The following is a 25,091-nucleotide window of genomic DNA, read 5'->3' as shown; positions in this document are numbered from 1 at the left end:
TCTGAGCCACAGTCAGCTCCTGGTCTTGTTTTTGCTGACTGTATAGAGCTTCTCCACCTTTGGGTCCAAAGAATATAATCAACTTGATTTCGATATTGACCATGTGGTGATGTCCATGTGTAGAGTCTTCTCTTGTGTTGTTGGAAGAAGTTGTTTGCTATCACCAGTGCGTTTTCTTGGCAAAACTCTGTTAGTCTTTGCCCTGCTTCATTTTCCCTTCCAAGGCCAAATTTGCCTGTTACTCCAGGTATCTCTTGATTCCTACTTTTGCATTCCAGTCCCTATCATGAAGAGGACATCTTTTTGGGGTGTTATTTCTAGAAGGTCTTGTAGGTCTTCATAGAACCATTCACCTTCAGCTTCTTCAGCATTACTGGTTGGGGCATAGACTTGGACTACTGTGATATTGAATGGTTTGCCTTGGCAATGAACAGAGATCATTGTGTCATTTTTAAGACTGCATCCAAGCACTGCATTTTGGACTCTTTTTTTGACCATGATGGCTATTTCATTTCTTCTAAGGGATTCTTGCCCACAGTAGTAGATATAATTGTCATCTGAGTTGAGTTCACCCATTCCAGTCCATTTTAATTCACTGATTCCTAAAACGTCGATGTTCACTCTTGTCATCTCCTGTTTGACCACTTCCAATGTACCTTGTTCATGGACCTCCTAAAATATATTATGAAGCAAAGCAATTATTTTTTGCTCCTGGTGCAGAGGTAGAAAGACAAAGTTTGTTTGTATTTGCAGATGTTGCAGACTCTCTGAGGGCAGGAAGAGCAAAGAACCAGCTCTGTTTTTCAGTCTGAGAATTTGGCCAAGCAAGGCCTGGAGAGCCAGTAAAGTGTAGAGAAGTAGTGGTTTCAGAGCCACAGAGAACCACCCACAAGAACGTGCTGACTCCTCTACACTCTGTGTCTTTTCCTGCCCTGGGAATTGTGGCAGCATCTCCCCCTGTAGCGCAGAGCTGACGTGCTGGGCAGAGGAGACACATCATGTCAGCTCACACCAGCAGCTTCATCTCCTGGTTAGTTACATGTGCCTGCTTCTATGAGTAGTATCTGAGGGAAGAATTCGTTTGATAAAACAAAGACCAGAAATAGACCCAAATTTATGAGTAAAAAAAAAATGTTAATATCTCAAAAGATCATAGGAATGGTATACAGATAACAGCACCATTCATTGTAGTTATAATAAATTTCCTATTATATTATAATAAGAAATAAATACACTATAATAATAGGAAATAAATAAACTAGCCTAGCTGACAAACAAAAGAACTAGAAAAATAAAAAGTTTAATGTAAGTAAAGAAGGAATAAAGGAAGTACCAAAAACTTACATTTTCTATGAGAGCAAAGAAATCCTTTCTAGGGATGGTTACCCATTCATTCATAACAGAAAAGACTGGTAAGTGTTATTTAATAAATATTTTTAAATTCTTCATAAAAGATATTATGTATACTCCGAAAAACCAAAAGACCAACTTAAAATATTAATGATATGAGTCTGAGGAGGATTAATGTCAGTAAAATATACTTAAGATATAAAGAACTTGGAAAAAAACAAAAACATATTTTGACAAGAATAAAATAGTCAAAAGTCATGAACAAAGACTTCCCCAAAAGGAAATAGATAGCCTTGTAAATTCATGATATAAAAACTGAGTCTCTTTATTAAATTTAAGAGAATAGCAAATTAAAACACAATGAGAAAAAACTTCTATATCAGTTTGTAACATTGTACTTTCAGCAGTAGGGGAAGAGACATTCTCAAATGTATATTTGGGGCAAGCAACACAGTACATTATCTTTAGCAGGCATTTATCAAACTACAACGGCATATTTTTTTGGCATAAAGAAATTTTAATTGTAGTATACTTTTATAGAAGTACTTACATGTGTGTGTGCTCAGTTGAGTCTGACTCTTTGAGACTCCATGGACTGTAGCCCACCAAGATCCTCTGTCCATGGAATTTCTCAAGCAAGAACACAGGAGTGGGTTGCTATTTCCTCCTTCAGAGGATCTTCCAGACCCAGGGATCGAACCTGCATCTCCTGAATCTCATCTCCTGCATTTTCAGGTGGGTTCTTTACCACTGAGTCACCTGGGAAGCCTGTGTGAGTAAAGGATATTCATTGTAGCAATGTTTGATTCTGAAAGTGTGGGAGTAACCAAACTGAATATCAACTGGAGACCTTATTTAAAATACTGGTTGATGCTTTCAAACTGTGGTGCTGGATAAGACTCTTGAGAGTCCCTTGGACAGTAAGGAGATCAAACCAGTCAATCCTAAAGGAAATCAACCCAGAATATTCACTGGAGCTGAAACTCCACTACTTTGGCCACCTGATGCGAAGATTTGACTCTGAAAAAGAACCAGATGCTGGGAAAGACTGAAGGCAGGAAGAGAAGTGGGCAACAGAGGATGAGATGTTTCAGTGGCATCATCGACTCAATGGACATGAGTTTGAGCAAACTCTGGGAGATGGTGAAAGTTAAGGAAGCCTGGCATGCTGCAGTCCATGGGGTTGCAAAGAGTCAGACATGACTGAGCAACTGAACAACAGCAACAACAATATGTATTAAGAGCTACAGAACACCTTACTGAAATACCTGTTTAGATATATTGTTAAGTAAATTAAAAGTAAGATTTATATGTAAACAAGTAAAAGTGATAATTACTTGTATGTTTATACATGGTTAGACTATCACTGGGAATATAAATTAGTAAGAACGTGGAACAGCGTGTAGAAAGGATGTACTTTTCATTATAGACACTTTTAAAACTTTTGACTTTGTACTTAAACAAACATGAGCACAAACATGAGCATCAATATATTTGAATATATGTATGTTTTAAAATATATTTTAATAAATATAGCCATCAATCAGTTTAAAAATTACTTGTTTTTGGGACTGAGGGTATAGCACGGATATTGGAGTCAGAAACATTTGAATTCAGTTGCGAGATACAAACTAAGTTATAAACTCTGTGGATCTACATAATCTACTTAATCTTTATGAATTCATTTTTTAATCTGAAAATTGGGTAATAAGACATAATATAAGGATTTTTCTGAGGACTAAATGTGATAATACAGAGAACATCCCTCACCTTCTCTCTGTCACTCTTTGCCCTGAAAACCCTTTTTCTTCCCACAGTAATGTGATCTTTTAGGGATACCAATTAAGTGGTAAATTTGGAAATAGATTCATTTTGTCTCTAGAAAGATCTTTAAAGTTCTTCATGGTCTTAATATGTTTTATATTTTTCCATGCAGTAAATTTATCCACACCAACACATACAACATATTTTTGCTATTTCCAAATTCTCAGAAATTAGAAAGTACCAATCAGTATAATTTTTGCTTGTCAATTTTAATTTAAATATATGTTCCAACTTACAGAAAAGTTGCAATAAGAATACAAAGAGCCCCCCTGTATACCATATCGAGAGCCACCAAATGTTTACATCATCCCCCATATCATTCAGTTACAAATAGACTACATCAAACATATTCAATAAAAATATGCTTTCTAAAAATATTTTTAATTGGAAGATAATTGCTTTACAATATAGCACTGGTTTCTGCTATACAACTACGTGAATCAGCTATAAGTATATTCCAGCCTTATATGCAAAACAACTCTAGCGTCTACTCTGGAAATTCCTGATACTGAATAAACTAACTTGAAACTGATGAAAGCCAAAACACTATTTGCTCATTTCATAAATTTAGACATGTCTTTGTTACTGGAAAATGGTGTTGGATGAAAGATTAAGTAGGTATATATTCCCCCAGGATTCTGTCACAGAACTGGTATTTCTTTCTAGACCCCCCACACTATGTAAAGATATAGATTTAATAAACAAACCATTTCTGATCTCAGCAAGGAACTTAGCAGGGATTTTGAAAGTCAAACACACAGGAGCCATGCTTGACTGTGGTGGTAAAAGTAACATCTGCCTCAGAGTTTTAAACAACAGACTTTTCAAATCACTTTTAAAGCCACAGTAGGAGATGTGACAACCATAAGCAATACCTCAAGCAAACTAGGAACATGAAAGCTGGAAGAAGTCAATTGCACTCGAATACCGAAATAATCCTTATTAAGGGAAAACAAAGGGAATAACTTAAAAGTTCCTGTTTATCTCTGTCTACCTAATCTTTTATGTACCCTTTCTATCCACTGACTAAATAGTATGAAGTGGTCAATGAAGGATGAAGAAAATTTAGGAGACTGAAGAGAAAGAAATCAAAGGAAACTGTTCCCCAGTAAATAAAAAAAATGTAGTTAATATGTGCATTCCCTTTATTGTGTCCCTTTATAGGATATTTAATAATAATTAAGGCACTCACAATTGTATCTCACTAAATCTTGCCAAAATTGATCTATGTGATGACATATTTAATAAAGGTCAAAAAACATTTTTATAGGAAAGAAATTACTACTGAGTCAACTAGGAGAGTACAGAGAAAATAAATTAGCTATTTTCCATAATATGCGAACTGAAGAAAAACACACAACCTAAAAGTTGCAAGTTATATTTTATTTGAGGATGCTATAGTCCAGAAAACAGCCTCTCGGATAACTCTGAAGAACTGAGCCAAAGAGGTAAGGGAGGAGCCAGGATATATGAGCTTTTGCTAGGAAAAAACAAACAAATCAACTGTAGTCACACATCAAAAGATTACTGCTAATCACAAAAGCAGACATCTCAAGCTAATGATTTTAGTACATTTCTGTGTATGGGAAGGTGCAAGAATATGGGTTCATTGAAATTATTCCTTGGATATGCATCTTAACCACCTAGAGCTAGTATCCAAAGCACAAAATGTTTCTGGTTTTTCTCCATCGACTTAGGGCATACCGTAATGAGTGGCTACAGGGGCTAACCGGTTGAAAGCCCGTAACATTCTTTATTTACTGAAATGGCAGGCAACATTTTTTCTTTTGTCTGCAAATAGATAATTTCTCTTAAAGTTCTCACTGTATTTATCAACCAGTCTGAAAGTAAAACAGAAGGAAAAAGTTTCACCAAGAATGGTCAAGAATTGTTACAAGAAATATTTTGAAGTATTTTTTCTCTGTTATCTGCACAATTGTGGCATATACATAATCTTCCAGCTATTTAAATGCAATGCCTTTAATTCATTGCATTTTATTGAGAATTAACTCCATGCAAAACATTGTGCTGAATATGATGATAGTTTGCTAAAGAATTATTCCTTTAGAATGAAGGATCAACTAAAGTCAAGGAATAAAACCAGTAAATGATTATGTGATAGTTAAGACTGAAATCTATGTATTATGACACCAAATTTAGCTTGCTATGTTACAACTGATACTTTATCAACTACAATTAAAATATCTCAAAAAATTTTAATATAGTAAATATCTATTTGGAAATTTCCAAAAGGATGACCTAATTACAAGTTCTGTGGAAGTATATTTTATAATTTATTTTCTCTTCCATTGAAAACAGTTATGGCTACACATGTGTTCAGTTCAGTTCAGTTGCTCAGTCATGTTCGACTCTTTGCGATCCCATGAATTGTAGTACGCCAGGCCGCCCTGTCCATCACCAACACCCGGAGTTTACCCAAACTCATGTCCATCGAGTTGGTGATGCCATCCAGCCATCTCATCCTCTGTCGTCCCCTTCTCCTCCTGTCCCCAATCCTTCCCAGCATCAGGGTCTTTTCCAATGAGTCAACTCTTCACATGAGGTGGCCCAAGTATTGGAGTTTCAGCTTCAACATCAGTCCTTCCAATGAACACCCAGGGCTGATCTCCTTTAGGATGGACTGGTTGGATCTCCTTGCAATCCAAGGAACTCTAAAGAGTCTTCTCCAACACCACAGTTCAAAAGCATCAATTCTTCGGTGCTCAGCTTTCTTCACAGTCCAACTCTCACATCCATACATGACTACTGGAAAAACCATAGCCTTGACTAGATGGACCTTTGTTGACAAAGTAATGTCTCTGCTTTTTAATATGCTATCTAGGTTGGTCATAACTTTCCTTCCAAGGAGTAAGCATCTTTTAATTTCATGGCTGCAGTCAGCATCAGCAGTGATTTTGGAGCCCCCCAAAATAAAGTCTGCCACTGTTTCCACTGTTTCCCCATCTATTTCCCATGAAGTGATGGGACCAGATGCCATGATCTTTGTTTATCAACGTTGAGCTTTAAGCCAACTTTTTCACTCTCCTTTCTTACTTTCATCAAGAGGCTTTTTAGTTCTTCACTTTCTGCCATAAGGGTGGTGTCGTCTGCATATCTGAGGTTATTGATATTTCTCCCGGCAACCTTGATTCCAGCTTGTGCTTCTTCCAGCCCACCGTTTCTCATGATGTACTCTGCATATGAGTTAAATAAGCAGGGTGACAATATACAGCCTTGACATACTCCTTTTCCTATTTGGAACCAGTCTGTTGTTCCATGTCCAGTTCTAACTGTTGCTTCCTGACCTGCATACAGGTTTCTCAAGAGGCAGGTCAGGTGGTCTGGTATTCCCATCTCTTTCAGAATTTTCCACAGTTTACTGTGATCCACACAGCCAAAAGCTTTGGCATAGTCAATAAAGCAGAAGTAGATGTTTTTCTGGAACTCTCTTGCTTTTTCGATGTGTATTCATGTACAAGTGTGCCTGCACACACACACACACACATTAGTTCAATTAATTTATTGATACATTGATGAATCACTTCATGTAATTTATTCCTAGAGAAAAATCAACTGGCATTAAAACAATTAACTTAAGAGGATAGTATAAAATTCTACTTCTATGAATTTTTAAAGGAATTTAAATTTTTTTAAATTTCCAACTATATATAAAACCAGAATCATTTTGTGATTATGGAGTAGCCAGTCACCATGTTCTTCATATTTAACAGCCAACTCTTCCTTCCTAAATCCTGATAAAATAAAATTTAGATGTGATGCAACAAAATGCCTGTTTTTCTGTAACTTTAACTTGTTAGTAATCCCCTTGGATAAAGTTAATATCTTTTCAGAGACATTACCTTTGTTGTCATATACACATGATCCTCTAAATATTGAAATCTTTTATAAAGGATGGTTGGTTTAAAAGCTGTCTGTAAGGTAAAAAAAAAAAACAAAAACAGTCTTTAAGGTAAAAAAAAAAAAAAAGGTGAGAACAAACTACAACTTGTGAATCACTTCATGATTGTGAATATACACTGATGACTTTAAAATTTACTCAAAAGTAATAAAGAATATTTATTTGAAAGTATTTTCTTATGGAATATAAAACATAAACATGAAACAATAGTTATCCTTGCTTGTACTAGTCTGAAATATTTCAAAGTTGTTTAAAGCATATCTAACTGTCTGAGAATGCAGGAATCATAACACGATTCTGGGTACCTTATAACCACATCTAGTGATGTAAGTTTTGGCAACAAATAACACCTGCATTTTTACAGAGTACAAATATATTCATATATTTTTCTTGCTCTCTTTTGAAAAAATTTCCCTATCTGGAATGTTTATGTATCTGAGGGACTCGATGATTTCTAAGAGAAACAGAATTATTGTAATCATCCATTCCTTTACATGGTGATGATTATCTCAAAAATGAAATTCGCAATTAAAACTCTTAAGAAGAACATCACAGATTAATGTCAATAATTCAGATGAAAACAGAAGGATGTAAAAAGTGTTACTGGGTAGTTTTTTCTAAACGACCATCTGCATAATTACCTTTTTAACAAATATTCATAAAAACCCATGAATAACAAATCATTGGTTACCAATTCATGTTTATAACACTTTTTCTTTAAGTTTGTGTGCATGAAAGATGATGCAACTGACCATTTATTTCAGAAATAATCATCTTTATCTTGATGTAAGATTACCTGTATAAATATTTCAGTTTAACATGTTATAAAACATCATTCATATGCTAATATACAAAAATTGGTGTTTCACAATCAAAAAGAGTAGCTGGGTCAAAACTGTATTTCTCAAATATTATTATCAATTTTTCCTTTATTCAAAATAATTTTCATACAAAAGTTAAATATAGAACAATAAATTTTTGCTAATTTGTCTTAGAATGCATAGCATGTCCTTTGTATCAACACTATTTATTTAGCACCATGTCCATCCCTTTACTGGACAACTAAATTGGAAGTATGAATTTTGAAGATGCAGAACTACATCCACTGTGACAATAGTGACAAGAGGGACCAGTATACACATAAGTGTGCATTCTTTCTATCTTAAGGCTTACAAAAGCTCCATGAAGGAGCTGAATATTGAAGTGGATGAAATTTTTATGGTCAAATAAATGTTATGTAGGCAATATGGCACACATCCAACTGCTGATGTATATTTATTAACAGTATTTTTCAAAATTACTTCTAAAGTGATATTAATATATTATCAATATATTGCTTATGAGAGTGAAGGCAGTATACTCTTAGTTGTCAGGAGATTGAAATAGTGTTTAAATTATTATCCTTTTATATTATACTTGTAGATTACTGGTTGTATGATAGGGTAATTTCACTAATGTGAAAAGGTGAAATCACCCTTAGAAAGGATAATTTAAATATAATAAAGGAATTTAAAAGAAAAAAGTCAAGAGACAAATAACCCTAGAAAATAGATAAGACTGAATGCCATAGATCATTTGTATTTAAATCACTGCCTAAAGATAGAGTCGTGAAAATGATGGAAAAAAATGAAAGGTTTGAATCCTACAAGCTATAAATGCTTTGGGGAAGAGCCAGAATCCATGTTGCAAGTAATCCCCAACTTTACACACAGCCCTTTTGGACTTGATGTGTTTACACACAAATCTAGAAACACTGTAGTAAACACTTCAGGAAACTTGATTACACAAAACTTTTTTCATATCTTTAACTTCAATGTTTACTCTAAAATACATGAAAAAGCTATATATCTTTTATTCTGGTGCTATGTTAAGTTTTACTTTTTCATTTTGCCTCACATTTTCATTCCAAACTTTCTTTGAAAACATTATTTTTTACAGCTGCTGCTTGGGTGGTGTAGTTCTTCACATGATCATTTCCATGTGCAAATATTACAAAACGTCAAAGACCCTAAATTTATGAACTTTTATTTTCTGCTAAGGTTTAGTGAAAAATTCTAATTAGAGACTAAGTAGGCAAACCTCTCCCTCTGAAATACTTAATATGGTGCATGTGCAAAAACTTTATGATCATACCCACCGCATAAAGTGTCAGAGAAAGATATCATACAATCCACTGAGAAAATTGGCCAGGGACTCCATGTTTCATGTTTCCAAAGTATTAACTGAGACTTGCTAGACGTTAGTTAACATAAATCTAGAAATTAACCACATCTTTTAGCAAAATAAGATATTTCACTTATTTTAAGTTTTAATTTGGATAATTTAAACAAATCATAATCTTCAGTACGGTATTTTCAAAACAGTTTCAAAAAACCAACAATAAACCTCACCTTGAAGTATATTTTAATATAACATAAAAAGAGAGAAAGCTGTATTTATTCCCAACTGGGCAATGCATGTAGTATTAGTAGCTTTACCTAGAGAGATTAAAGAAAAAAAAAACTGGAAAATTCTTAGAAAAAGCACCAAAACTGACCAAGGAACCACCATGACTGAGAAAATATAAAATAAAGTTTGTACTAGTAACATATGAAAAGTAGCAGTTCTTGTCTACTAATTCCCATGTCACTAATAATAGAAATTCACGTGAAATAATTTTCAGACAATTTTAGAAAAGGTAGCGAGAAACTCAACTTCCAGAAAGATATTTTTAAAATAAATGTTAAGAGAATTAAAATCATTTTTAATGTCTCAATTTAGAGATGACTATTAGCACCATATTGGTATATTTATTGCCAGCCTTTGTCTTATATAGATTATACTACATCCAATTTGTTGTATCCAAGTTCTCTTATCTCAGTTCAGTCACTCAGTTGTGTTCGACTCTTTGCAACCCCATGGACTGCAGCATGACAGGCTTCCCTGTCCATCATCAACTCCCTGACCCTAATCAAACTCATGTCCATCGCATCGGTGATGCCATCCAACTATCTCATCCTCTGTCATCCCCTTCTCCTCCTGCCTTCAATCTTTCCCAGCGTCAGGGTCTTTTTCAGTGAGTCAGTTCTTCAGGTGACCAAAGTATTGGAGTTTCAGCTTTAGCATTAGTCCTTCCAATGAATATTCAGGACTGATTTCCTTTAGGATTGACTGGTTGATTTCCTTGGAGTCCAAGGGACTCTCAAGAGTCTTCTCCTACACTACAGTCCAAAAGCATCAATTCTTCAGTGCTGAGCCTTCTTTATAGTCCAACTCTCACTTCCATACGTGACTACTGGAAAAAACATAGCTTTGACTAGATGGACATTTGTTGGTAAAGTAATGTCTCTGCTTTTTAATATGCTGTCTACGTTGGTCATTGGAGAAGGCAATGGCAACCCACTCCAGTACTCTTGCCTGGAAAATCCCATGGACAGAGGAGCCTGGTAGGCTGCAGTCCATGGGGTCACTAACAGTCGGACATGACTGAGCGACTTCACTTTCACTTTTCACTTTCATGCATTGGAGAAGGAAATGGCAACCCACTCCAGTGTTCTTGCCTGGAGAATGCCAGAGACGGCAGAGCCTGGTGGGCTGCCATCTATGGGGTCGCACAGAGTCGGACACATCTGAAGCGACTTAGCAGCAGCAGGTTGGTCATAGCTTTTCTTCCAAGGAGCAAGGGTCTTTTAATTTCATGGCTGCAGTCACCATCTGCAGTGATTTTGGAGCCCCCCAAATAAAATCTCTCATGGTTTCCATTGTTTCCCCATCTATTTGCCATGAAGTGATCAGACTGGATGCCATGATCTTAGCTTTCTGAATGTTGAGTTTTAAGCCAACTTTTTCAATCTCCTTTTCACTTTCACCAAGAGGCTCTTTAGTTCTTCTTCGCTTTCTGCCATAAGGGTGGTGTCATCTGTATATCTGAGGTTATTGATATTTCTCCCGGCAATCTTGATTTTGGCTTATGCTTCATCCAGCCTGGCATTTAGCATGATGTACTCTGCATATAAGTTAAATAAGCAGGGTGACAATATACAGTCTTGACATACTCCTTTCCTGATTTGGAACCAGTCTGTTGTTCCATGTCCAGTTCTAACTGTTTCTTCTTGACTTACATATAGATGTCTCAGGAGGCAGGTCCGGTAGTTTGGCATTCCCATCTCTTGAAGAATTTTCCACAATTTGTTGTGATCCACAGTTAAAGGCTTTGGCGTAGTCAATAAAGCAAAAGTAAATGTTCTTCTGCAACTCTGTTGCTTTTTTGATGATCCAGCAGATGTTGGAAATTTGACCTCCGGTTCCTCTGCCTTTTCTAAATCCAGCTTGAACATCTGGAAGTTCATGGTTCACATACTGTTGAAGTCTGGCTTGGAGAATTTTGAGCATTACTTTGCTAGCGTGTGAGATGAGTGCAATTGTGCAGTACTTTGAACATTCTTTTTGACATTGCCTTTCTTTGGGATTGGAATGAAAACAGACCTTTGCCAGTGCTGTGGCCACTGCTGAGTTTTCCAAATTTTCTGACATATTGAGTGCAGCACTTTCACAGCATCATCATTCAGGATTTGAAATATCTCAACTGGAATTCTATCACCTCCACTAGATTGTTCATAGTGATGCTTCCTAAGGCCCACTTGACTCCTCATTCCAGAATGTCTGGCTGTAGGTGAGTGATCACACCATTGTGATTATCTGGGTCATAAAGATCTTTTTTGTATAGCTCTTCTGTGTATTCTTGCCACCTCTTCTTTATATCTTCTGCTTCTGTTAGGTGCATACCATTTCTGTCCTTTATTGTGCCCATTCCAACAACACAAGAGAATACTCTACACTGGACATCATCAGATGGTCAATACCGAAATCAAATTGATTATATTTGCACCCAAAGATGGAGAAGCTCTATACAGTCAGCAAAAACAAGACCAGGAGCTGACTGTGGCTCAGATCATTAACTCCTTATTGCCAAATTCAGACTTAAATTGAAGCAAGTAGGGAAAACCACTAGAGCATTCAGGTATGACCTAAATCAAATCTCTTATGATGATACAGTGGACGTGACAAATAGAGATCCAAGGGATTAGATCTGATACACAGAGTCCCTGAAGAACTATGGACAGAAGTTTGTGACATTGTACAGGAGGCAGTGATCAAGACCATACCCACGAAAAAGAAATGCAAAAAGGCAAAATGATTGTCTGAGGAGGTCTTACAAACAGCTGAGAAAAGAAGAGAAGCTAAAGGCAAAGGAGAAAAGGAAAGATATACCCATTTGAATGCAGAGTTCCAAAGAATAGCAAGGAGAGATAAGAAAGCCTTCCTCAGTGATCAATGCAAAGTAATAGAGGAAAACAGTAGAATGGGAAAGACTAGAGATCTCTTCAAGGAAACTAGAGATACCAAGGGAACATTTCATGCAAAATGGTCACAATAAAGTTCCTTTAAGGACATTTATAATTATCATGAGTTTCTAATTGACTTCACAATGACATAAGGATAAGAAAGAGCCCAGATGGATTTATGAGGAGCCAGGTTTGAAGGAAAGCCAGGAATGTGCCAAAATTGAAATTGCCAGCTAGGAATCAAAAGTTTAGTGGGTTTGGAGCTAGGTTATCAATGTGACGAATTTGTTTAAAGTATAATTAATGAGACTGTTTTAAAACTGAGGAATACAATAAGATAAATGTGAATGACCTCTGCCTTCAAATCATACTCTATGTAAAAGTAAGATGAACTTTAAGGATGACAAAGTATGGCAGGTGGACACAGGAATGATAAAAGTACAAACTGCTGCCCAAATCCCCATCTGCCCAAATTACTGCCACTCAGCTCTTCAGCATCAGTTGGATTAATTCAATTCTCTATTTGGAGAAAAGAAGTAACCAGAAATGGAAAAAAAAAATAGTGTCCATACAACACTGAAATGAAAAAATTAAAAAGAGAGGATAAATTATAACAAAAGGTAATGAAGTATTTCAAGCTGAGGAACTGCCCATGGAAATGTTCAGAGAAAAAATACCTCTCCATAATCTTGAAGTAAGAAGTATAAAAATTATTTTCAAGGAGATAAAAAATTAGACATGATTAAAAAAAAAAATAAGAGACAATTACCCTCACCAAAAGTGAATAAAAATGAGTGAATAAAACTTGGAGAGAATCTTTCATAAAATTACATCATTTCAAAAAGTAATGCTAGCATTTGAGGGAAAAATATATTCTGTTGAAAACTGAGTTGGTGCATGCATAGGAGAAGCTACGTTACATGAAGCTATAAAGAACAGTGAAATAAAAGCACAAAGATGATAAATATAAAAGTTTAAAAAGATCTAGTCTGTATAACTGCATTTCTAGATAAGATAACAGAGTTAAAGGAAAAATCTAAGTTAGAGAAAGAATTGCTTTTTTAAATAAATAATATAACTTGTAGATCAAAATGTACAATTTGTTCTAGGAAACATCATTAAGTAACTCTTACCTATTTGTGTCTCGATAAACATTACGAACTTGAAGACAACAACAACGACAACAAAATCTTCAACCAAGATGTAAATGCATCTGCAAGAGAGGGAAATAAGGACTTCAGAATTCCCAGAGCACTAATCACTGACAGGAGAAAGTGTAATTATGTCTGTAAAATTTTGAGAAAAAGAAATTTTATATATGTTTATGTCCTCAAACATGTAAGAAATCATAGACCCAACAAGTTAATCTTGAAAGAACTATTAAAACAACTAGACAAAGTATCAGCAAAAATATTCAGCCAATGGAAAAAAAAAGTCAAAATAAAAACTCATGAATGAATAAGTTTTTTTAAGGTAGTGAGGAATGACTGCTGCTGCTGCTGCTGCTGCTGCTAAGTCACTTCAGTCGTGTCCAATTCTGTGCGACCCCCATAAACGGCAGCCCACCAGGCTCCCCCATCTCTGGGATTCTCCAGGCAAGAACACTGGAGTGGATTGCCATTTCCTTCTCTAATTAAAAATGAAACAATTAAGATAATTATTTTAAAAGATTGGAAATATTACAAAACTGAACAAGGCAAATTTGGAATAAAAATGACAAAATAGAGATAAGTTGACCTATATGTGTTCAAATTTTCATCATTTTCATAGTGAAGTTATTTTTCATTAGCTAAAATGGACACACTGAAATACATAAAATTTAAGTACATTGTTGATAGTTTTGAAGAATAAATACTATCATATATGTACCTTCTAAAGCCAAACATTTACACTACAAATAGAGTTTCTAGCAAAAGGCAGACATGAACAACAACAATAAAATGCCAAATGCAACTTACAATAAGGTGGAAAAATTAGAAACAATGGTATCTGTAATATATAATTTTTACAAGGTCATTTAAAATATCTGTCTCAAAATGGTAGGTGGAAAGATGTGAGATGGACTTGAAATAGTTAAAATAGATTTGTAGAACCTTCAAGACGGGTATAACACTTTGAAATTCTTAAGTCTTTTCTATTTGTTTGAAAATTTTATAGTATTAAAATTAAATATTAATATTTAATATAAAATATTTTAAAAGTAATCTGTTAAGTCAAAATAAAACCTAGTTGAATGAAGTACGTAAACACTAGGGAAAAATTAGAGGTCCAATAGAAAGCATAAGCAATTATTGAAAAATTAAGACCTTTTCATGCATGGTACAGAATACAGAAGCCATATGTAAGGTTTAAAAAAATCACCACTTCATAGAGACAGATTAGTGTCTCTATTAGAGTAGATATGTGTTTGCTGGGGTAAGGGGGAAGGGGATTGGCAAGTGACTGCTTAATAGATACAGGGTTTCCTTTCGAACTGCTGAAATGTTCTGGAATTTGAGAGTAGTGATGATGTACAATTTTGTGAATATACTAAAAATCATTGAATTGTACTTTTTAAAAAAGCATATGAGTTCTATCTCAATAAAAAGTTAATTATCATTTAAAAATCACCACTTTAATTGAAAGAAAAATATGTATATAGAAATAAATGATACATTTAGTTTTTGAAAAATGACAAATCACTAATGTGGTTATGTACTGTTTTACAAATCAGTAAGGAGAAAGACTACAAACTTAATAGTCAAATCATCAAAAGATAGGAACTGAGAGTTTATAACAAAGTACATAAAAATGCTTATAAGCAGAAAAAAATACTCAATCTCACTCAAAAATAAAGAATTACAAATGAAAGTCCAGTTAGAGAGTATATTATAAGTTAGTGCAAGTGTGCATGCTAAATCGCTTGTCTTGTCTGACTCTTTGAGACCCTATGGACCATAGTCCACCAGGCTCCTTTTTCCATGGGATTCTCCAGGCATGAATACTGGAGTGAGTTGCCATGCCCTCCTCTTATGACTCCTGCATTAGCAGACAGGTCTCCACCACTAGCCCCACCTGGGAAATCCTATATTATAAGTTGAGTAAAGATTAAAACCCTGGAGGATGGAATGGAAACCCACTCCAGTATTTTTGCCTGTAGAAGTCCATGGACAGAGGAGGCTGACAGGCTATAATCCATGGGTTTGCAAGTGTGATGATGCCTATTTTTGGCCAAGGCAGGGAGCAACCAGCACTGTCATATTGCTGAGTGAGTACAAACAGTTGTATCAACTTTGGCAGGAAATTTGGCAGGATCTGTTCAAGGTAAATGTGTATAAACTCTTAGACTCAGGAATTCCACTTCCCGGAGTTTACACTAGAAAAATATTAACACAATTGTGTAAAGATAGGAAAAGACATTTGTTGTAGCAGTTTATAATAGTCTAGTTAGAACAATTTAATTTTCCACCAGTGGAAGACAGGTTAAATATATTTTACTTAAATAATATGCAGTTGGAAAATAATGAATCAGGTTCATTGTGATGATATCCATAGAAAGTAGTATAAAGGGAAAAAATGTACTGATTAGAACAAACCAAATGAATAAAGCATACTTTCTAGAATATTCATAAAACATTTCAGGAAGGACATACAAAAATGACTTTAGGAATGGATTTGGAGCATGTGAGAAAGATGAAATTTTATGTAATTTTTTACCATATGTACTTGAGTTGGACCTAAACCTGTTTTTCATTAAGCCTCCCAGATAATTTTGTTAACTAGTTAAGATCGTAGCATCTGTCAACTGCAGTAAGTGATTTGCATGCAGAAAATACTGAAATCATTCAGCATGAGGTTGAGTTAGAAGGACAAGGAAAAATTGTGTACCAGGTAATAAAAGTTGTCTGTAATAAAGAGAAGTTCTGGGAACAAGAATGTAGAAAAGTAACTAGGTTTCAAGGAACAAGAAAAGCACAGATCAGGACATCAACAGCAAGGACATTACAGCTGTCAGGACAGCAAGGGCAAAAAATAGCTGCTCAGAGGTAAGGCTAGTGACAGAGCATTGTCCTATTTCCTTCCAGTTAGAAGAGGAGCCAGATTGTTGCTGGTCAATATAATACCTTTACTAGCATAGGCACTAGATAATTAATTATATCTAAGGGAATTGTGACTGTGTATGTCTCATATCAATTCTAGTCATATTTGAGGCAGAAGTAAAATATTACAATTATGAGTGTGTGTTTACAAAGATCAATAATTTTTAGTCCATAGTCCTTCCACCTGAGATCCTGGTTAATATAAAATTCTTGATGAGAGTATTTTTCAGTACAATTCTGAAAGGAGTCAGCCTTTTACCTAACAATTGCAGTCAGAATTATCCTGCTCCCCACCAACGTAAGTATTGTCTCAATGACTTACCCATATTCAGCCCTACGAATTTAACCATCTTGTAAATTTAATCACTGCTGAGAAGAGGCATGAAAAGTATATTACTAACTATAATTTCTCTTTATTAAGCCAAAATAGTGCCTTTTCATGCACAAAAAGCTAAGCATTTTAAATTATGCTGAAAATATACAAACTTGTTTTCATGAACATACTTTATTAAAGATATGCCATCAAAATAGACATTTGTGTCTATATCCCATTTCTACAAATTTTATGTCATTAAATATTTTGGCAGAGTCAGATCTTGTGTTTATTTTGAGTAACTGTATGTGGATCGAGCAAGTGAACATCACATCTAAATCTAGTAAGCATTTAAAAGATGTCCAAGCAAACCTCATGAGCCACCATGAGGAAGAATTAGAACTCCATCTATAACTTCTATTTCAGGGAAAAAATGGAGAAAAAAAAAAACCTGACTGAAGAAAAAGAATCATTTAAAAACACTATTACAAATGTTTAATAGGAAAAAAAAAACAGTTTGGCACTGTGAAGCAGACTTGAGGCCAAAGTCCAGGAGTCTAGAAAATAAAAAAAAAAAAAGATTTCAAATTCAGTATAAGATGGAAATTTCTCCCAGCCTGATCCTGATCTACACCCACCTCTTTTCCAGCCATGAGAATTCCTATGCAAACCTAGGAAAGATGGATATATGATAAATGAATGCAACTTTGTCTCTGGAGACACCAGTCCCTTTTATGTAGATGCTCCTTTGGAAAAGATGGTAGAAAAGGAAGAATTGTCTTTCTTCCCTAGAAAGAGAGCAATAGAAGTAAGTTGCTGAAACTGTAAGTGGCTCTAGACAGCTATATCTGATGGTGCACAATCCCCCTCAGGCTTGAAATATCTGCCTTCACGAACACATGACTTGGATAAACTTTTTTTTAACTTTGAAAATTAAAAGAAAGAGTGTGCATATGAGAGAGAGAAAAGACTAAGGTGTGCACTGTAGCCAACCACCTCTACAAATAGTAGTTCCAATAAAGTGAGAGATCATTGCAGTCCAGCGTAACTCCTAGAGAGACAAAAAAGGTAGTACAGTTGACAGGTGGAAGCTATTTATTATCAGGCCAAAGGTAATAGACTTGCTAGAGAGTTAGGCTAAATGATAAAAAAAAAAAAAAGTCAGCATAATAATATAATATTGTCTACATTTTCATCAAAGGAATTATTGAATTTCCTCTAAGAGTACATTATTCCTGTTACTTCATTTGATTCAATTTTATTTTGTATTATATGGATAGTAAGATGGCGTAGATGATATAAAACTTTTCATAAGTAGCTCATCATGCTTAAATCATGAAGATAAAAGCTATCCATTTCATATTAGTGTTAAAGCAAGTGTTCACAAAATTGGTTTTAGTCATATGAATTTATTTCTTAAAGTTCTGTAAAATCCAACATATACTATCTATTGTTTACAGTCTTTCTCTCCTGAAATTCAAGAGCTTTCTAGAATACCTTTTATTCAGATCATGACATTTATGTTTGTCTCCCCATTAACCTTTGTAATTTCATGTAGTCTGGGTTCATATTTATTCTAATGCTATATCTCACTGGATTTCACCCATATTTTTACATACTTATGTATTTGTTGACTTACATTATCATTAACAATTTCCTGAGTCCCTGAAGTGGGATCTAAGAAACCTTTTGGATCTCCATATTTGGTGATCCCTATTACATGGCAGCCTTCACAATGTGCAAAGGTACTTCCTAGAAAGCTGGTTCCCTCACTCTGTATAGCAGGCTGCTTATTTGAAAAAGATCTGTGAAAAGTGTTCACAGATTTCCTTCTGAGAGCTCTGCACAGTTTCTTCCAGTGACTGACCAGGAAAAAAATGCAGCTTGCATTACCCCATAATAGCACCTTATTTGGATTGCCTTTTACCAAACCATTAGTTTAAATTACTTTTAGTAAACTCCACAGTTTACTGATTGTGGGAAGCAATGGACTGTGAAGCAAGAATTGCCGGAGGGCCCCTTTTCCAAACAGAACTTTTCTGCTATTGTTTTTGTTTCAACAGCATCTTGAAAACTAGTCCATTTACACAAGTGGTAAATAATGCAAGATGAATGACATTTCAGCCTATAAAATGCAGGCTATTCACCAGAAGAATGTAGATAATGCCATGTAGTACTTTAATTTAAACAGGCTGGATTTTGTTGAGGATCAGTGACATGCAAAGTATTTCAAGACAGGGAGCAGAAGGCTGGTGGGGAAAGAGGCACCCTTTTCCCTTTCATGGTAATGTTGAAAAAGGAAAGCAGTGAAATAATACTCTGAGCAATGCTTTTGACCAATGGCAGAAGAGACTCAAAATTTCCCTTGTGCTTTTAGAACAGTGATGGTCAAAGAAACAGCTGGAACAACTCCATAACATTTTTAAGGGTATATTCTGGCAAAGAAAGAAGAAAGAAGATCTCAGAGTAATTTTCATAGTATCTGGGGAAAATAGCAGTTTTCTGTTTGATTAATAGTTCAAATATACAAACTAATGGTCAAATATAACTTCAAAGAATATTCAAAAAAAATTTACAATGATAACCCCCATATTACAGGTGATGAGATATAGTTACTGCTTTTGAGAGAGAAATTGTTTATTAGATATCAGCTGGTAGTTCATATATAGATCCAGAGAGGGAGTTATTAGGTAATAAGATCTGGTTGTTAACTTCACAGACCAAGAATTTCCATATTATCTGTGATCCATTTTACATTAAACTCAGAGACTAAATGTGAAATATTTTTTAGGTACACAGATTTAAGATTTATAAGACAGGATAGAGAAAGACAGGGTTTAAATAGGCTTGACTTACGTTATCCAATATGGTAGCCACACATGCCTATCGAACACCTGAAATGTGGCTAGTCCGAATTGAGATATGCTATAAGTAAAAAATACACACTGAATTTCAGAGACTTAGTGAAAAAAAAAAATCCCATTAATTATTTTCTATTGTTTACATAATAAAATTGTTTACATACTGGGATAAAATATATAATTACAACTAATTGTACTTGTTTCCTTTTACTGTTTTCAACATGGCATCTATAACATTTAAAAATGTCCCACATATGTGGGACTTCCCCAGTGGGCCAATAGGTAAGACTGCCTTATAATATTTCTATTGGACAGTGCTGGATTAGACAATTTTATCAAATTGACTAGTGCAGACCCTCTAAGAAATAGAGTTGTTAGGTAGAAACTAAGTTGTTAGGTAATTTCATACAGGTCAAAGAGTTACATAATTTAAAAATTCATCTGTTTCAGGCTAGGTTTACTTAATGCACAAATCTCTGTATCAGGAAAATACTTGCCGAGTATGTGAGTTTTCTGGTTACATGACTCTCTTTTCTAGAATGTGCTGAATAAACACCATCAGGGTCTGTCCTAACGACCATCTTTCTCTACCACTTTATGCTGACCACTCTCTTCTGCTGACTTATTTGTTTATTTAATATCATGCTACAGTACCAGCTGTCTAAGTGTGCTGATGTAGTCACCTGTAGACAGGTACATAAAATAAATAAAGAGACCCATTTGGAGAATAGTTTTAACATGTACATTTCACAAATTAATTCATTCTGCTGTATTCAAGAAAACTTAGGAAATTAGTCAAGGTACTTAAAAAGTAATAGCTTTAAATGAAAAGTATTTTCTTGGTGTGCTTATTTTGAAAATTAACTATGTGCATTTTTCTTGAAGAAAAAAAGGTAAAAAATATATAAGGAGTAAAACTATAGGTATTTTCCATCTTTAAAATGAAAGCACTACATGTATAAATATTTAATAATATGACATGATTTAAATTGAAAGAAAGCTGGTGAAAATAACTCAAATTAATATCATGAACGAAAATCCTTTAATATAATTAAAATGGAATAGGAAAACTTACTCTTTGCAATTTGGCATACTCCTTCTAATAGTAAAACAACTTTGTTTACAACAAAGATGTTACTCATTTATTTCCAGAGTACATCTTAGAGTGATGGCATGTGAAAAAGTAAAAGCATAATGCTAGAAAGAAATGAAATAAAAACTATTGTATTGTTATAAAAAAGTTATAGTATTTTTAAAGGGGAAATAGTAAGTACTACATATCTAACATATTGCATTCATCTTATTATTAATACTTGTGACAGAAGTAGCTATTATTGAGAATTTACAAAGATCCATGCATTCTGCTGGGTTTCCCAGGCAGCTCAGTGGTAAAGAATCTGCCTGCCAATGCAAGAGAAGCAGATGCAGCCCATGAATTGGGAAGATCCCCTGGAGAAGGAAATGGCAATCCACTCCAGTATTCCTTAATGAAGGGACCACACCATGTATATGATGTGAGTATATGTGTATGCATGTGTATCTTAGAAGGATCTGTTTCAAACTTTGTTTTCACCCAGAGATTCTGCAAGGATTGGAAAAGGTCAGTTTTCATTCCAATCTTAAAAAAAGGCAATACCAAAGAATGCTCAAACTACCGCACAATTGCACTCATCTCATACGCTAGCAAAGTAATGCTCAAAATTCTCCAAGCCAGGCTTCAACAGTATGTGAACCGTAAAATTCCAGATGTTCAAGCTGGTTTTAGAAAAGGCAGAGGAACCAGAGATCAAATTGCCAACATCCGCTGGATTATCGAAAAAGCAAGAGACTTCCAGAAAAACATCTATTTCTGCTTTATTGACTATGCCAAAGCCTTTGACTGTGTGGATCACAACAAACTGTGGAAAACTCTTAAAGAGATGGGAATACCAGACCACCTGTCCTGCCTCTTGAGAAATCTGTATGCAGGTCAGTAAGCAACAGTTAGTTAACTGTTAGTTACTTAGTTAACTAACAGTTAACTGTCAGTTAACTAACAGTTAGTTAGTTCTAACTGGACATGGAACAACAGAATGGTTCCAAATTGGGAAAGGAGTACATCAAGGCTGTATATTGTCACCCTGCTTATTTAACTTATATGCAGAGTACATCATGAGGAATGCTGGGCTGGATGAAGCACAAGCTGGAATCAAGATTACCAGGAGAAATATCAACAACCTCAGATATGCAGATGACACCACCCTTATGGCAGAAAGTGAAGAAGAACTAAAGAGCCTCTTGAGAAAAGTAAAAGAGGAGAGTGAAAAATAGCAAATAGTGAAATATGGCCAATAGATGCAGAAACAGTGGAAACAGTGACAGACTTTATTTTTGGGGCTCCAAAATTAGTGCAGATGGTGACTGCAACCATGAAATTAAAAGACACTTACTCTTTGGAAGAAAAGTTATGACCCACCTAGACAGCATATTAAAAAGCAGAGACATTACTTTGCCAACAAAGGTCCATCTAGTTAAGGCTATGGTTTTTCCAGTAGTCATGTATGGATGTGAGAGTTGGACTATAAAGAAAGCTGAGCGCCGTAGAATTGATGCTTTTGAACTGTGGTGTTGGAGAAGACTCTTGAGAGTCCCTTGGACTGCAAGGAGATACAACCAGTCCATCCTAAAGGAAATGAGTCCTGAATATTCATTGGAAGGACTGATGTTGAAGCTGAAAGTCCATACTTTGGCCACCTGATGTGAAGAACTGACTCACTGTAAAAGACTCTGATGCTGGGAAAGATTCAAGGCAGGAGGAGAAGGTGACAACGGAAGATGAGATGGCTGGATGGCATCACTGACTCAATGGAGATGAGTTTGAGTAAACCCCGGGAGTTGGTGACGGACAGGGAGGCCTGGCATGCTTAAGTCCATCAGGTTGCAAAGAGTTGGACATGACTGAGCGACTGAACTGAACTGAATTGAGAGATTCTGCTTATCAGAGAGTAGAAATCTCTATTAAATTGAACTTTCTAAAGTCCTTAGGAGGCTAGATATGAGTTTGGAATTTGGACAAAGATGCAAAGTTTACGAATGCTCTTTTAGAACCTATTATAAGATGTTATTGTGTTTTCACGGTTGACAAAACTATAGTAGAATCAGGTGTTGAGGGATATATCTGAATCTTTTCAAGTCAGAAACATCTGAGAATTTCCACATTCAATTATGGGTGATTTGAAGTGACTGTGGAGACCGTCTCTCTGCTTTCTGTACTGTATCTCACATACTGATGCACTATAGTAACTCAAGTACACAGTTTTCTTTCTGTATCTAGTGTAATCAGACTGCTCTTAGAATTCCAGACTAAATCCTAGAGTGAGTCATTACACTGACTCTAAGAACTTGATGCTGACCAAAGCAGGTAGTGTCATAAATTCCCTAGACTTTCTCAATGTCTCTCTAAAAATTGAACAGATTTCAATTCCAGTCTTGGTCAATACCAAATGAAGATCAATACAGTGGCTCTACAACTTATTTGCTTTATAAACTTCAACAAGTTATCTAAGTGATCTAGCTTCAGTTTCTTCACTGTGAAGCAGAAAAAATTATAAGTACCTCTGAGTTGTTATGAAAACCAGAAAGTTGATGTTTATAAAGCACATAAAGAAGTAATTGGCACATAACAAGCGGTATATATGTCTCAAGCAAATAGCTAATCTTTGGGAAGTTCCCTCTCAAATACTTTTTTGAATTATAATTCCTATTGAATAAAATGTTATTAAACATCACAGGCAGTTGATTCTTCAAATCTCCAACTTTCTACCAGGTCACCAACCCCCACTCCCAAAACACAAAGTATCAGATTGAAAAATATATTTCTAATCTTTTCAAGTGATAATATGATATTCATTATCTTAATGCAGGCAAAAAACTGTACATAGTTTTGGGTACTATTTTTCTTACTTTGGGAAAAGGAGCCCCTAAGTTTTGTTCTTTTATCCAAATAGAAATTTTATATATCAGTAAGAAAATATTATCCCAGAGTAAAACAATAAAATGAGATGACCCCTCTCATCCTGTACTTAGGGCTCTGTGCTGGCTCTCAGGTAAAAATCTTAAAAGCAAAGCAAGTTTGAGTTCACTGATTTTACCTCATACCCATAAAATAAAACCTTATATTTCCTTTCCTTCTTTGGAAGGTGAAAACTTGAGTGAATTCCATATGCTTTGGGGGAAAATCTTTTTACCAGTTGTACATTCTGAAATAACTCTTTAAAATTTAGCTTACCTACACATGTAGATATTCATAACCAAATCAGATATAATCCCTTATAGTTTATAATATGAAGTAATTATAAGAATAGTGAGATTTAATTACAGAAATTCCACAAGGCTGGGGAAATGGAGTAGCCATCATAGTCAACAAAAGAGTCCAAAATGCAGTACTCAAAAATGACAGAATGATCTCTGTTTGTTTCCAAGGCAAACCATTCAATATCACAGTAATCCCCGACCAGTAATGCTGAGAAGCTGAAGTTGAGCGGTTCTACAAAGACCTACATGACCTTCTAAAACTAACACCCAAAATAGATGTCCTCTTTATTATAAGGGACAGGAATACAAAAGTAGGAATCAAGAGATACCTGGAGTAACAGGCAAATTTGGCTTTGGAGTACAGAATGAAGCAGGTCAGAAGCTAACAGAGCTTTGCCAAGAGAAAGCACTGGTGGTCATAGCAAACACCCTCTTCCAACAACACAAGAGAAGACTACATGTGGACATCACCAGACGGTCAATACCGAAATCAGACTGATTATATTCTTTCAAAGAATATATTATATTTCAAAGAATATATAATATATTCTTTGATTATATTCACCCAAAGATGGAAAAGCTCTATACAGTCAGCAAAAATAAGACCTGGAGCTGTATATGGCTCAGATCATGAACTTGTTATTGCCAAATTCAGACTTAAATTGAAGAAAGTAGGGAAAACCACTAGACCATTCAGATATGATCTAAATCAAATCCCTTACAATTATACAGTAGAAGTGACAAATAGATTCAAGGGATTAGATCTGATAGACAGAGTGCCTGAAGAACTAAGGATGGAGGTTCATGACATTGTACAGGAGGCAGGGATCAAGACCATCCCCAGGAAAAAGAAATGCAAAAAGGCAAAACAGTTGTCTGAGGAGGCCTTAAAAATAGCTGTGAAAAGAAGAGAAGCAAAAGGCAAAGGAGAAAAGGAAAGATATAGCCATTTGAATGCAGAGTTCCAAAGAATAGCAAGGAGAGATAAGAAAGCCTTCCTCAGTGACCAATGCAAAGGAATAGCAGAAAACAACAGAATGGGAAAGACTAGAGATCTCTTCAAGAAAATTAGAGATTCCAAGGGAACATTCCATGCAAGGATGGGCTCAATAAAGGACAGAAATGGTA

General features: G+C 35.2%; 1 protein-coding gene and 1 long non-coding RNA gene across 2 annotated transcripts; one reads left to right on the top strand and one right to left on the bottom strand.

The window, feature by feature from the left end:
* Nucleotides 1-300: 300 nt before the first annotated feature.
* LOC145525356 (uncharacterized) lies at nt 301-21,994 on the bottom strand. Its single transcript, XM_081538153.1, has 5 exons — nt 20,746-21,994; nt 19,666-19,734; nt 13,551-13,630; nt 1,901-2,118; nt 301-1,064 (listed from the first exon to the last, which is right to left on the bottom strand). The coding sequence occupies exons 1-4, from the start codon at nt 20,760-20,762 to the stop codon at nt 1,982-1,984; spliced, it is 303 nt and encodes a 100-aa protein (XP_081394279.1). The 5' UTR covers nt 20,763-21,994; the 3' UTR covers nt 301-1,064; nt 1,901-1,981.
* Nucleotides 21,705-23,437, top strand: LOC145525361 (uncharacterized). Its single transcript, XR_014068135.1, has 2 exons — nt 21,705-22,170; nt 22,237-23,437. It is a non-coding gene; the product is annotated as an uncharacterized LOC145525361 (long non-coding RNA).
* Nucleotides 23,438-25,091: the final 1,654 nt, after the last annotated feature.

Source organism: Giraffa tippelskirchi, chromosome 11, assembly GCF_054371585.1.
Source record: "Giraffa tippelskirchi isolate mGirTip1 chromosome 11, T2T-mGirTip1v1.2.pri, whole genome shotgun sequence".
Lineage (NCBI taxonomy): Eukaryota > Metazoa > Chordata > Mammalia > Artiodactyla > Giraffidae > Giraffa > Giraffa tippelskirchi.
The sequence above is the reverse complement of the archived record's forward strand: the minus strand, read 5'-3'. Positions and strand labels throughout refer to the sequence as shown.